At 38.3% G+C, this 15,821-nt stretch overlaps 1 protein-coding gene across 24 annotated transcripts in view; it reads left to right on the top strand.

Annotated features, from left to right (window-relative positions):
- LOC140476464 (gephyrin) overlaps positions 1–15,821 on the top strand; it is a 538,995-nt gene that overhangs the window by 295,978 nt on the left and 227,196 nt on the right. For 23 of the 24 annotated variants that reach the window (XM_072569120.1, XM_072569118.1, XM_072569112.1 and 20 more), the window contains exon 4: positions 5,088–5,180. The exons of the other annotated variant lie outside the window; for it this stretch is intronic. In XM_072569120.1, the coding sequence (XP_072425221.1) occupies positions 5,088–5,180 (93 nt within the window). The remainder of the gene's footprint in view (positions 1–5,087; positions 5,181–15,821) is intronic. 24 annotated transcript variants of the gene reach the window in all.

Here is a 15,821-nt window from a genome sequence, read left to right as displayed (position 1 = left end):
AAAACTAATTTTATATTATTGTACTGTCAGATTTTGCATTGATTAAAACTGATTTTTAACATTAAAATATGTATTTTTAAGTTGTTTTGCTGTTTCAGTTAATAATGTGTATGTCTCGAACTTCAAGTAAAGCAGTAAAATTATAAAATTGTGAAATAAGACCAGTGCATTTTGCTTCCAGGTTTGCTGCCTCTGAGATTGGCAGCTTATCCTGCCTTTTATTCATGTTTGGGCAGCGTTTGGGCATTGCTGTTTATGCCAGCATTTATTGCCCAACTCTAATTGTCCTTGAGAAAATGGTGGAGACTCACTTCCAGGTGTTGGCAGCATGGTATTTTTCCTTCTGGCTGATAGAGGTAGTGGGTTTGGAAGGTACTAATGATTACATCACTGATGCAGGGTGCTGAGAAATCCATTGGTCAGGTTCAAATTAAAATCAGTGAAGTTGAAACCAATACCACAAGAGATTGTTGGATCTTTATGAACAAATTTCCTTGAGGTCAGTAGTAAGCATCATAATTTTAATGTTCACAGCAAAATCTAGTCATTATGAATTTTCTTCAAAACCAACCAACTTTATCATTGCAAATCAAAAAATGAACAGATGCAATCACTTAGATTTCTACTATACCATGGTATTAGAATAGATTTGAACAGGAGTTTTCTGCACATAACTGGTGTTTTCTAATACATATTGCATGGGCAATAAATTTCTCACAATGACAGGGAGAAGTACCAAAGCATAAATGCATATTTAAAATTTAATAATTTTATTCTTCTGGAATAGTTGAAGTTAAAGATTAGTGTTATGATTATTATTTTGAACTACAGCTACCTATTTTAGACAATTTCATGTATATAATTGTCTCATAATTTTGCATTTCAGCAGGTGCTTCGGTACTTGGAACCAAGAGGCTTCTTTGCATTTTTAATTGAATCAGGAAATAGTTCATATTTGCAATCATTTTACATTGCTAAGAATGCAATGTTCTTTTTAGTTTGAACTTACTACTAATTGTAATGAACAACTTACTGTTGATAAAAATTGTGAGAAACATACATAAAAGCATATTTTTTCAAACTGAATTATGAAAGAAATTCTGTTTACCTTCTAAAAAAATTCTTAACACTTTACATGTACAAGTTCAAGTGGAATCTAGAAGATGCATATCAAATGTTTTTTTCCCACTGTTAGATTCCCTTGACATTCTTACACATTTGATGCAACTGCAAACGTCAATTTCTGTGAACAGCCACAATTTATTTTAGCAAGTACAAACTTTTGGAGGATCACTTTACACTCTTCGCTATGCTTGCAGAGCGTATCAAGCGAGGCTTTCTGAACAAGGGAACTGTCCTCCCTTTATACAGAGTTTTACATCACAGTCAGTCATGCACGTAAGACACAATCTCCTCCACTCCCCCATAGTCACATGCCACCCAAAAATAATGTAAAGCAATTAGATTATTTTCAGAAGCAATGTATGATTAGGTTATTCCTTAAAGCAGTGTGTGCTTAGGTTATTCCTTAAACTGCAGCCTTTACAGATTATGATTAAATTGTCACATCCTACCCGCAAGACAGAAAAAAACACACCCACGGGACATCCAACTTCTTTCATGTCAGCAGAACAAATTAACCCTTTAACATCTCACCACAAGCAGCCAGGGTAGTAATCTCAAAGCAATGCTGCCATTAGTAAATAATGGTTAAAGTTAAATTATAACTTATTTATATTCTTAATAGCATGCATTGATTAGTGATTGCATCTAACATGAATAATTTTCAGTTGAAACGTAAATTGATCTGCAGACTTCAAATGGTGATAACAAATTCAGACATAGATTATCACTCTATCTCATCTACAATTCCAATTTCTAACTTTACATCATAGTTTCTGTTTCCATCATCCAAACATATGTTTCCTTTAGGGTTAGCTTTTTTTTGTCATCCATAACTTGAAATGGCTATTTCTTGTTTATCAACTTCTTACATATCAAATAAGTTCATCTCCTCTTCAATGTCTCAAAAAAGCTTTTTTTCTCCATGATATCTATTCAAAATAATTGAAATCTTCCTAACAATTGTGTCAGCATTGGAATCATCATCCAAAAACATTTGACTAAATCCTGGCCACTTTTGACAGGAAAAATGCAATGAGCTGAGACTGACTGCTTCAGTTTATGTTTAAGATGGAATCGTACTCTAGTTTAGCTGGATGAGTCTGTAATGAGGACAGATGCCTTAAGTGCACAATGAAATAATTTGAGGTTCAATGGTAAAGACAGACATTTATCACTGCCTACTAGATAAATCCTTCAGCTGTGACTCTGGTAGTACTGATGAGACCCTGGAATTAATTGTTAACGCACAGAGGACCAGAGCATAAAGAACAAGAGGCTGATGAGGTGATGCATGAAACATAGCAGTGATATTCTGTCCGGATTCTTAGATCAGTATTGAGGTTTAGAGACTGAAGCTTGTATTCCTGACAATGGTATCAAGCTCATGATTAAATGCAAGTGACTGCTGTGGTGCTGCTGAGGCCATGATCTTCCTGACCACATTTCCATAACACACAACAAGATGGATCAATCATGGGAGAAGGCCATTGACATTCATTCTACTCGCAGAGTCATAGAAATGTACAGCATGGAAACAGACTCTTCGGTCTAACCCCTCCCTGCCAACCAGATGTCCTAACCTAATCTCATCCCATTTGCCAACACTTGGCCCATCCAGATGTACCAGCCTCCACCACTTCCACTGACAGCTCATGCCATACACGCACCACTCACTGCATTAAAGCGTTGCCTCTTAGGTCCCATTTAAATCTTTCCCCTCTCACCCTAAACCTATGCCCTCTAGTTCTGGACTCTCCCATCCCAGGGAAAAGACTTGTCTATTTAACCTGTCCATGCCTTTCATGATTTTATAAACCTCTATAAGGTCACCCCTCAGCCACCGACGTTCCAGGGAAAACAGCCTCTCCCTTTAGTTCAAATCTTCCAACCCTGGCAACATCCTTGTAAATCTTTGTAAAACCATTTTAGTCAATTATAGGTCTCAGGCAAAAAAAAAATCAGATGATGGAAATTAAAATCTGACAGTCCACTTTTACCACTATCATAACACCTCCCCACTGTGAATAATAAAAGATTCCTTTCTGTTGCAGTCTCTTTACAAGATCAGTATGAAATAACAACATAAAAATTTGGACAACCCATGCATTCAAACATCTCATTTATAATTTCTTCATTCTAAACTGGGTTTGACATCTGCTTTGGGTCTAGTAGACACTTGATTCTCAAATACTCTAAGCATTAGAAAACAGCAGTGAAGAGAGTCAACTGAGAAAAATAAGTAGTAAAAAGACAGAAATAATGGAATTTTATTTAGATATAAGTAAATAAATAAGTATAAATAACAAATGAACTGAATTAATGCCCAATGAGTGCTATTTCAAAACTCTTAGAGCATCATGGTTACAAGAAGAGCAAAGTTGGGAGCTATATTTTCAGAGGTATGTGACTTTTTCAAAGGACAGGCAGGAAGAGAAGGATCATGAGGTAGTGTTGCTAGTTCAATGAGGAATAAGTACGATTGCAAGAAAGGGTTGGGTGATTTAGAAACCATATCAGCGCAGTTAAGAAATACCGAGAAGATAAAGATACTAGTGAGAGTGGTCTACAAGCTCCCGAACAGTTCTATAGGACAGAAAATAAATTATCAGATAACAAGGTCATGTAAAAAAGATAGTCACTTATTATGAATGATTTTAAACTTCAAGTAGATTAGGAAAATCAAATTGGCCAAGGTAGACATCAGGAAAAATGGTTTTAAATAATATAATGTTCATGAGCAAGAAATATTATTTTTGGTCTGTTAGCCTGACAAGCAGAGTAACAAAGCATTATTAAAATAAAAATAAAGAACAGTGGATGCTGGAATGTGAAACAAAAACAGGAAGTTCTGGAGAAACTGGGCGATGGAGTTATTTCATCTGATGGATTCTCAATGTAAATGTTTTTTCTCGCCACAGATACTGGCAGACCTGGTGAATTTCTCCAGAACTTTCTGTTTTTGTAACAAAGTAATTCTATTCCTCTTCACATGCTGTTCTCAGGAAACAGATTTTCTTTTGTATTTATAGTAAAGTAGGCATTGTGCTCTACTGTATGAATGTTGATTGTCGTTAGTATCATGAACCTGAAAAGTGAAGATGAATGTGAAGAAAGAAAGCAAGTTGCTTTTTTCATAGCCCCGTTAATGTTTCAATCATTCACACTAGTTGAGTATTTTACCCTACCTTAACGACATGCTAACAAGACACATGGTTCAATTTGAATCAGGGATGACCCAAATTTAATGTTATCTTTACAAACTTTATATTTTGAGTTAGTCAAAGATAATGTGCAATAGACCCCATTTGGATATAAATTCCTTTATCTCAAATGTCTCTTATCCTGGGGGTGAGGAGTTGGTATCCTTATTTTTACTTGGGAATTACAGTACAATAAGAATAACATTGAGTGGTGTGATATTTAATACAACTGAATGTTCATCCTTTTTAAAAATAAACTACTCACCCTATTTACTGTCCATGCTAAGAAGCTTAGTTTCTTGAAAAACACTGTTAGCTGTTAGTCTGAGAGAAGTTGCTGATACAGATTCACATTTCAATTCATAACATTCCCTCTTCTGCACAGTTGGAATAAAAAGGAGTAAATCCATAATACTGAATATTTATCCATTCACTGAACTTCACCAAATTTCTAAATAGTGAAAATTTGAAATCCCAGAATAATTTAGTACAGCGTTGAGAATACTACTTTGTGGACCTGTATCTGGGAATTAAAACAGATATGATAAAGCTGTGCTACTTTCAATTGTATTTGTCATTTTCAGTGGATTAGAATGCTGTTTGATTGTGTTCAGACTTGGTCATGTAGATGTGCCAGATCCTATCTGAGCCTCTAAATGTACTTTGTAGATGTGTAAGCACAAGGATTAATGTGTTCATGCTTTTTGTGTTTATATTTTATTCCTGATGCAGTAACCAGGAATACTATGTGTTCTGTTTCAGGAAACTCTCATAGAATGGTGTGATGATAAGGAATTGAACCTTATTTTAACTACTGGGGGGACTGGGTTTGCTCCAAGAGATGTAACTCCAGAGGTGAGTGTTTCTTTATAGATGCGCCAAGTAATCAAAACTTCCAAAGAAATTTATTCTTCTGAGCCTCTTTCATAATGTAACAGCCTTCATACATTAACTTGTTCTTGCTCTTAACCTTCTAACAAATACTTGGCCAAACATGAGCTTATTAAGGCCAGTCAGCATGGATCTTAAAAGCAGGCAGTCCTTGGACTACATTTTAAGATTCTTCATTGTAGTAACGAAGCATAGGCAAAGAAATTACACTATACATGGTTTAAACTGAATTTCAAATAAAGGCATTTATCAAGGCAATGCATAAAAAAAGTCAAAGGTATTAAGAGTTGGAGAGAGATGATTGGACAACAGAAAAGCTGAATGCAGTTATGTGGTGAGTAGTATTTCACAGGGCTCTATTTTGGCTAAACACTTGAGTAGGCTCTACATATTATTAAGAAGTAAATTATGTTCATAATCTGTATTTGTGTCCAAATTTTCAATGATATTATCATGTCACACAATGTAAGATTGGTGTGTGGACATTTGAATTGGAAAACCCTGTGTGTTACAGACATTGCAGCAGAATTTCCATCTGTAGTGGTGCTGTGGCCTGGTTTATCCCATTTGTATGTTTATTTTTGATGGCAAAAGTTTCTATTTTTTTTCCTGACTTTGAGTTTATAATTTCATGTCTGGTGATTTCGTTTTGGTTTCTAATACAAACATGTTTTCCATGCAGTTTATTCTTGGCTGGGGGCATAATTTTGCTACTTTACACTTTGAAATCAGATCATGGTTTTAAGATATTCATCCTTAATCTTTTCATCATATCTAGACAGCCCTACCGTTATGTCCTCCTGCATTGTACTTAAGCATTGAGCTAGGGATTGCAGCCCACTTTTTGCCACTTTTGACCCCTAAGTCATATCTTCTCTGATACCTTCCATGATTTCCTGCCATGGCACCTGTCTGTTTGAACTTTTCTGATATACTTCCAAAACTTCCAGAGCCTTTTTCTCAAACCTTTCACCTAATTACTTCCATTTAACCTCCATTCACAACCAATCTAATTTTTTGGTCCAAGCTTCCCCTTGAATTCTTTCTCAATGTGTACTCCTTGGCTTTTTCTGTAATCTCTCAATTAACACCTTTTTTCTTTCCCAAATGCTCTCCTAACAAAATGTTTATTTTTTTAAGGAAATATACCCATTCTGATAAAATATATTTCATTAAACCATGCTAATCTCAACTCATGAGGGCCAAAGCCGATCCGGTGGTTAAGGTTTTCTGAAAGTTTAACATGATCCCAAAAGTGAAATTCGGAAGATTTTCAAAACTTAGCAGTAAGCCAAAAATGTTAGCAATTCTCATCAAATCTGTGACATTTCATCAGTTCTGATGAGTGTTACCAACTAGTATCAAGTGTTTTGTTAACACTACTCCTTTCTATCTATAGCCTGTGGCTTTAGATTCAAAACTCCTGGTTCACTTACCTTTCTGATAGCTTGATTTGCTTGCTCTGCCATTTTTATTCATTCATTGAACATGAGTGTTGCTGACAAGACCAGCATTTATTGCCCAACCCCAATTGCCCAGAGAGCAGGCCAGACCAGATAAGGAAGATAGTTTACTCAAGGATATTAGTAAAGCAGATGGATTTTTCTGACACTGAATAATCATTCAGACGTTTTTTTATGGAGTTCAGATTCTACCATCAGCCATGGTCCCCAAAGCCCAGATTCCTGAATTAATAGTCTGGAAATAATACCATTAGGCCTCTCCTCCCCATGATGAACTGTGTAGCTGTTCTCAAGGGCCCCCAGTTCCTCTACGATATTTTAAATCTCTTGATGAGTGATCTTGGCAGTGGAGTTTAGAGAATTGCAAAACTGCTGTTCATGCTATGGCACCTGAATTTTGATTTATGTTATTTAAGACTATAGGAATAAATGGATTTTTCCCCTGCAACCGCAACAAATGCAAAACTTGCACCCACACCTCCCCCCTTACCTCCCTCCAAGGCCCGAAGGGGCACTTCCATATCTGCCACAAATTCACCTGCACCTCCACGCACATCATCTATTGCATCCGCTGCACCCGATGTGGCCTCCTCTATATTGGGGAGACAGGCGGCCTACTTGCGGAACATTTCAGAGAACACCTCTGGGACACCCGGACCAACCAACCCAACCACCCCGTAGCCCAACACTTCAACTCCCCCTCCCACTCCACCAAGGACATGCAGGTCCTTGGACTCCTCCATCGCCAGACCATGGCAACACGACGGTTGGAGGAAGAGCGCCTCATCTTCCGCCTGGGAACCCTCCAACCACAAGGGATGAACTCAGATTTCTCCAGTTTCCTCATTTCCCCTCCCCCCCACCTTGTCTCAGTCAAATTCCTCAAACACAGCACCGCCTTCCTAACCTGCAATCTTCTTCCTGACCTCTCCGCCCCCACCCCACTCCAGCCTATCACCCTCACCTTGACCTCCTTCCACCTATCGCATTCCCAACGCCCCTCCCCCAAAGTCCCTCCTCCCTACCTTTTATCTTAGCCTGCTGGACACACTTTCCTCATTCCTGAAGAAGAGCTGATGCCCGAAACGTCGATTCTCTGTTCCTTGGATGCTGCCTGACCTGCTGCGCTTTTCCAGCAACACGTTTTCAGCTCTGATCTCCAGCATCTGCAGTCCTAACTTTCTCCTCGTCAAAAAGATGGGAAGCTAGGAGAGGATAGAATTCATTCATTGTAAAAAGTATGAAAAAATACAGATTGGAGGTGAGAACAGGAGAAAAGTGATGTGGTGTGTTACAGTTCATTAAGTTTGAGTTGAAGCGTGTTGTAATCTGGAACTAACTTTGTTCTGTCACATGGCTGACTAGAAATCTCTCCTGTCCTTACTAATTGCAGTTCATCTGAACTGGAAAGATTTGCAGATTAATGCTTAACCAATTTGTTGGCATTATGAATGCTCATTCTTCGGCCTTCAAATCCTGGTGTGGGACTTAAATTTGGAGCTTCTGGCCCAGGTGCAGGTGTGCTACATACTATACGATAAGACGTCCAAAGGGAAAGGTCATTCAACTTTAATGATAGAGTATATAAATCAGGCAGATACATTGCATTACCCAATTTTAAGTTTTAACATCTAGCCATAAATTAGATAATTGTGTTATACAATTTGGAGTTTTATGTTATTTGTCTTTACTACAAACCATTGGGAGACAACAAAATGGAAGATCTTGTACTTTCAAACTGTGAAGTCTGATGACTGTAGTTTGTAACAGAGCTTTTAAAAAAATCTAAAAGGTAGCATAGCATATATTGTGGTTACGCTGTCACATTACAGTGCTTTATATTAAAAGACTTTTTTCTCCTCATGTCGGACAGACCGATGCAACCTGTTTCTCAGCCTGCACATTATTTAAAAGCATTAATACCTTATTTCAAAGTCTAACCATTTAAACTCTTTAAATTGGGTAGTTAACCTTTTCAGTGAATGTTTGTTTATGAGGAAGTGTGTTATTTTGGAACATTAATAGACAGCAAGGAAAGTGATGGCCCATGGGTTTGATCCACTAGCTTGACAGTTCTCCATTTTGGATTTATTGCAATGGTGAAGAATGGAGAGATGACACATTAGTCACTTGAGTGAAATAAAACAGAAGATACAGTGTATATAGACTCTTGAGGCTTTTTTTATGATTGCCTCAGAGAGAATTTGTCAAAACCTTGACAAGCAGGTCATGTGCACTAAAATCTAGGGTAAAAACAAAGTTGCCTCTCAGATTTCTCTTCAAAAGGTAATTTGAAAAACATTTGTAGAGATTTAACCCTTGTGCTCCCAGTTAATGAACTACCAAACAATACTTTTAAGTCTTGATTAAGGTGGAGACCCACTGATGGCATAATGATGGTCATTAATCAAAATTAAAAAATAAATTGGGTTGAATTCTATTGGCAGTGGGATTAATGGTGCAAGAAAAATGGACACGTCTGATTAAATCTGCTGTCTGAATCAGATTTTTGATTAGCGATGATTTAGAGCTCTTCTGCCACTGGGGAGTTTTTATTCTTTATATTGATTGTTTCATTGTACATTATTAAGAAATCTTCCCAGTGATTTGCCTTACGATCATTGGGATTTTAATGAAGACACTGCAAGAGATAGCTTTATTAGAAAACAGAATGAAGTAACCTAAACTTTCCCATTATTGCTTATAAAGAACAGCACTGCATAGTGCCACAACTGCTTAATATCTTCAGCTAAACACCAACTTTGGATGTGTACCTACTTGAGTAGGTAATCATTTTAATCCCCAGGAGATTGCAATGTTAATAATTGATTAATGCATAAAATCAAAACAGCTAATGTATCTCACTGCATGCTAATTCCAGTTGCAACCTCTAAATATTTTTTATATCATGCTGTTATTTCTGCTTTAATATCAGAATCCTGTGCATTTGGAGAAAACTAGTCACAGCTATTTGTTACGGTGCAAGAAATGTTTAACTGGATTAACCAATCAACTAAAACATATTTAACAACAGACTGTTCGTAATTCTATAGCAGGAAATGGTATGCAATGATAATTTGTTGGGGGATTGTACTTGAAATCAAGTAATTGTTACAACTGAATTATTTGATGTTATTCAAAAGCTGAGATGCATAAACTTGAGATTGCCTTAAGTTTTCTCTACATCCATGGAGAAGCTCCTAATATCTGCCCATCAAGGGCATAATAAGAAACTCTCTAGAATCAAATACCTGAACCTATATACTGTAGTTCTCTTGTACAGCAGCATGGAGTTGAAGTAAAAGATCAACTATGATCTGATTGACTAGCTATGCAGGTTTGAGAACCTGCAAGACCTAGTTCTGCTGCTTTCAAAAACTGTGTGTATTTCACAGACTGCTCACAAAGACACATAGAGAAGATATCGAATTCACATGATGACAGCATTTTTGAAAAAAAACACTATCATTTGTCCGGGACAAAGCACCCCACTTGATTGACACCGTATCCACTAAACATCCTCTCCCTCCACCACCAATGCTTAGTACAAGATGCAGTGCAGAAATTCACCTGGGTCATTAGACAGTATCGTTAAACCCCACAACCACCACCGCGGAGAAGGATAAGAGCAGTCATTACATGATTGGTTCCCTTCCAAGACATTCACCGTCCCAACTTGGAAATATATTACCATTCCTTCAATGTCAGTGAGCCAAAATCTTAGAACTCTTTCCCTAATGGCAATGTGGGTCTATCTCACCAAATGGGCTGCAGTGGTTCACGAAGGTAGCTCATCACCAGACTCTTAAGGGCAGCTAGGGACAGGGAATAAATAGTGTGACCAGCAACATTCACTTCCCAAGGATGAATAAATAAGTTCTCTGTTGCTGGCGTCATGCTGCAAAGGGACTTAACCATTGAGATTGTAGTACCTCAACACTGACATCTTCATCGTAAACGTTTGATTCTCGTGAAAGTTGATTCCTGCTTTGTGTCCAGTGACACTGCAGATCATTTGCTTTCCTAGATGTTCACATCCTGACAAATGAGGCAACATCTTTGCAAAATAGTTCTAAAATGCAACAAATTGTTGCACTCCTTTCACATCTATTAGTTGCTGAACCTTCTCTGCGTCTTGTCAAGCTCTGAGTGAAATCCTTTCTCTGCCATTTTCAATTGTATTTCTTTGTTCAGCTTCAGGTTCATCTGGTAAGCTCTCTCGAACAGTTGCATTCGATTCTTATTGCGATCTGTGATGGCTTCTTCCATTGTGTCTCCGCATCCATGAACTAGATTATACACAGTCGCTTCATGTTCATGTTTTTCTGGAACAATGGAAATGCTATACAGTGTGTGCAACTATCTGAATCTCCCAAATAATACCCAAAATGTAATTAGAAAAGTCCTGCTCTCATCCAACTCAAATGGCAGTAACCATCTTCACATTAAGAGTTGTGAAGACCTTTTTACATTGGCAGGTTGTGTCACAACTTCTTCAGTGGTTGACATGGAATAGTTAAATCTTTTTAAAGCTCTATTGGATACTTTGGATCTGTGCAAACTCAGTTTTCCTGATTTTTCACTGCTACCATGCTGCTAATCCCGTCCTTCGGATTTGTCACTTGCTTTATTGGGTTCTTGTTTTCCAATTATAGAGTCATTTTGCACGGAAATAGACCCTTTGGTCCAACTAGTCTGTGCTCACCAGACATCCCAATCTGACCTAGTGCCATTTGCCAGCATTTGACCCATAGCCCTCTAAATCCTTCCTATTCATACACCAATCTAGACGCCATTTAAATGTTGTAATTGCCTACACTACTTCGTCTGGCAGCTCATTCCACACACACACATCACCCTTTGCGTAAAAAAAATTACCCCTCAGATCCTTTTTAAATATTTCTCCTTTCACCATGCCCTCTAGTTTTGGACTCCCCTACCCTCAGAAAGAGACCTTGGCTACTCACCACCTCCATGCCCGTCGTGAGTTTATCTGTCTCGCGATTCAGGTTAAACTTGACAGTAGTTGCAACTGTCCTTCGTAGATGCTGCGTTTGTTTCACGCTGTCATCTCATTTGAGACAATATCATCAGGAAAGCATCCAAGATTTACAAAAGCATCTTTGTAATCTTCTGAGATAGGTTCAACAGTCAATGCCTTCGTGGCCTGCCAAATCCTGCAAAGCTCTTCTGGCATATTTAGAATTGTTCATCCAAATTTTCTACTTACTTCAGCTGAGATGAGAGGATGTTATTTGATTCCTATTGTTGCAACTCCAGATGTTCACTCTTCCCATTGTGTTGAGTTCTCAGCCCTCTTAACCTGAGTATTGGTCCATTATATAACTCCAGTCTGACCTGAAAGGGCTTCATTTTTGAATCACTGTCTTGAGCTACTTCACACATGTTTGTGAAACACATTATGTTGTTTGAAGCACAGTTTCTGACATTATATGTTCACTTAATGCTCTCCTGCAGTCATCATTCCAACAGTTGCAAACCATTTTTCACCTTGAGACCTTAACAGTGCCAACCTGTTATATGTTCGAAAGTGATTCAACAGAATGATCTGCTGCTATCTCTCTAGCAACCATCTTTATAGGTATGTTTGCTTCTGTCTGGCTGAACAATTGTTTGTAAAATGATTACGCTTTTTGCTGTTAGATCCCCATTTTCCCCATGCTGAACACACTTCCATTTTGTGATGTCCTCTGCAAGATTTACATCCTGTCCCCTAGCCTTTACCATTCTGCTGACTTTTCTGCAAGTATAGCTCCCTTTTTCTCAGTCTCTTGTTCATGTTCTGCTTGACATGTTTTCAGCATGCTGCAAAGACTCCCATTAGTATGGGAGCATCAGGATCAGTATCCTGAATTAGTATAAGGATCCTCAAACAGTCCAATCTCTTAATGAAATAATCTAGATGTATCAGTACCATCACAGACTGATCAATAGCCTCTTGAACTCTGATGTTCAACGAAGAGCATTCCTAAGTAACATTAATATGAAGTTCAAAGTCTGTCCTCAAAGCCTATAAACTCACTCTTATCTGTTTTTCTCTGCTATTAAAAGAAATTTAGGCTGCAGTGCATCTTGTGATAGATTTTCCCCAGCACTGACAGCAGGGTATCTACTCTATTTTGCTGTCTTTTGATTTTCCAGCTATTTTATAGTTTTGCGACTGAGAATGGATGAACATCCTATTACTCCAGATATTTCCTTTCATTTCCACAATGACAGGGAGTGAAAAAACTCTTCCCACTTTCAACTCTCCAGGGCCTCAAAGGTTGCAGGCTATTGTGTTTTTTTAACTTCTGCCTTGCTGTTTCTGCTCTGACAATCCACATACTTTCAGCTTTGCCATTCGAATACCATTTTTGAACTCGTGTATGTTAATGGCTGCTGTAGGCTGCACACAAAGGTACTTGCAGCAGAAGTATGACTGCATGACACAGCAAGCTAGTTACTATATGAAGGGTACAATTGTTTGTATCCAAATGCAGCTAATTCTTGCATCTTTACTGTGCTTTAGCAAGGATGTCAAGTTCTTTGAGAGAGAACAGACAAAATTCCCCAAGATGGTACCAGAACTGCGGAACCACAGTTATATGAAGGGATTAGTAAAGCTACACATTTTTCTTCTTGGAACAGAGAAGGTTAAACAGAAACAATTCAATATCATGAAGGGCTTTGGCAAAGAAAATAAGGAGTAGCTGCATCCAGTAGTAGGGGATGCTAATTGAATGTATTTGGCAAAGGAACTGGGAGTGAGATGATAAGATTATTTTTGATGCAGAGGATTGTCATGATCTTAAATCCACTGCCTGAAAGGATAGTGGAACCAGATTCGACAATAAGTTTTGAAGGAGAATTAAGTACTTGAATGGGAAACATTTGCCAAGCATTTGCATAGCTATTTACAAGAGGCAACATAGGCATGGATGGCCCAGATAACCTTCTCTGTGCTGTGTTATATGATTCTAACTTACTACATAGACATTCTGTCTTTCTTTTTTGAATGAACATTATTGTATTTTTACATCAGGAATGTAACCTGCTTAGCAAAATACTTAATTGATGGCATTGCTTGTTTCTGAAACATTGGCAACATTCAAAAGCTGTTTATATTAACTCAGATTATTTAAGAATTAAATCAATAAAATAACTAAAACACATGTGGAGCGGATGCTTCCTCTTGTGAAGCATTCTGGTCATCATCTTGGATAAGGGGTAGCAAATTTAAAACAGAGTTCAGGAGAGACTACATCTCCCAAAAGGTTGCAAATCTGTGGAATTCGTGACCCCAAAATGTGGATGCTGAGACAGTGAGCAAATTTAAGGAGGAATTAGATAGATTTTTAGTTATTAATGGGTTGAAGGGAATGGAGAGAAGGCAGGAAAGTGGGGATAAGGAGCATATCAGCAATGATCGAATGACGGAGCAGACTCATTGAGATGATTGGCCTAAGTCCACTCCTCTATCATATAAACTTATGAACAATTCTGGCTTTAAGTCAGACAGAGAAGAGAATTTCACTGGACTGTTATGAAGCTCCTCAATGCAGTTAGCGACGGAATTATTACTCATGATGGCAGGTTATGGATTAAATTTCACATCAGTGACACTCTTAGCACAGATCTATGCAGTGGTGATGGTGCAGTTACTTCAGTTGAAAATTGACTATTTCTGTTAGATTGTTGCCAATACTGGCCAGTTTGGACTTAGTGACCTCAAATACAAAAAGTGTAGTACTAGCAGTAGTTTGTCAGCTGCTTGTTTACTAGTTGGAAATAAATTCTCGCTGTCTGGTTCCCTTGGTAGCTATAGCTATTTGAGTGACCCAAGTTGGTCACCTCCAACCTCCAAGAGAACCGGTGTTGAATTCCAGTCTTTCACCTTCAGACTGCATTTATAATCTGATCATGTAGGAGTTCTGTTGATGCCATTGTGTGACTCTGAAACGTGGCCTTTTCACTTTGGCTGTCTCCATACACCAACAGATTTTGGCCTTTCCAATCTTGCCTGCAGACTCTGATCTTCATTGCTGACCAGCTCCCTCAAACATAAATCTTCCAGAGTTTCCAGCCCAGGACTCCAACAGCCACCACACATCTCTTCCTCCTCCCCCTATTCCCACCCCTCACCCCAACCCCACACCCACCCTTATCCTGCCTGATCTTCTCCAACTCCAGACCCCAGTCTTCCTCCCCACTCTTCAGAGGCATATCAAGCCTGCAGCCAATCTCCCTCCCAATTGACTGTTCGCTGGACACCGTCAGAGGCACTGAGTATAGGTCAGGGCCAGCCATTAAATGTAGTAGAATCTGTGGGAAATCTATTCTTCCAGGTTTCCGCCCCTTAAGCCTGCTCCCAGGAGAGTGCCCCTTGTGAAGAGCAGAGTGACTGAAAAATAGTTGAATGGTTAGATATTTGTTGAAGAAACAGGGGACATGAAAAGCGTGGGAAGTGTAGCAGCTTGGATGGCGAGTCTGTAGGGATGAGCAGAAGATGCACTGAAGAAGCTTGATACATTATTAAGTTGTGCGAGCAACAAAAAGATCACGTTCCAGGATTTTGCAGGCATTTCAAAATTTCAAAACATTGAGTAAGATTGAGTTATTCATAGTGAATCTGCATCTTTGAATTGGAAGTGCATTGAGTGTATCACACCAAACAACCCGAATTAACTATTCATCGTTTTGCTTCCTATGATCTATTTCTCCTGTGTTTTATCATGCATATCATTGCGAGCACCCTTCCTGAACCAGCATGAATTGTGCATAAGAGCAACAGAGTATAAATCAAGTCACCATTATTTTCAAATATTCACCTGCTTTATCTCTTGAGCCCCCTTGACTGAGTAGCATTTCAGATTTGGAACTCATCAGGTACAAAGTAACTGGAGAGTGTATGCATTACCATGCCATGGGTCGAAAAATTAGTACATTAATGCATGGAGTTTGCAATTTTTGTCATTGTATGATATAAAACTGGACGATTTTCCAAAGGGGAAATGTGATCTCTGTATATTAGTCTCCTGAACTCCAGAGCATATTTGCTCCTTTTTCTTAATTAACAATTTTAAATAACTTGTCAAATTCACACTGTTTATGACCTGTAAGCACAGCCAAACTTACTAAT

Source organism: Chiloscyllium punctatum, chromosome 4, assembly GCF_047496795.1.
Source record: "Chiloscyllium punctatum isolate Juve2018m chromosome 4, sChiPun1.3, whole genome shotgun sequence".
NCBI classification, from domain to species: domain Eukaryota; kingdom Metazoa; phylum Chordata; class Chondrichthyes; order Orectolobiformes; family Hemiscylliidae; genus Chiloscyllium; species Chiloscyllium punctatum.
The sequence above is the reverse complement of the archived record's forward strand: the minus strand, read 5'-3'. Positions and strand labels throughout refer to the sequence as shown.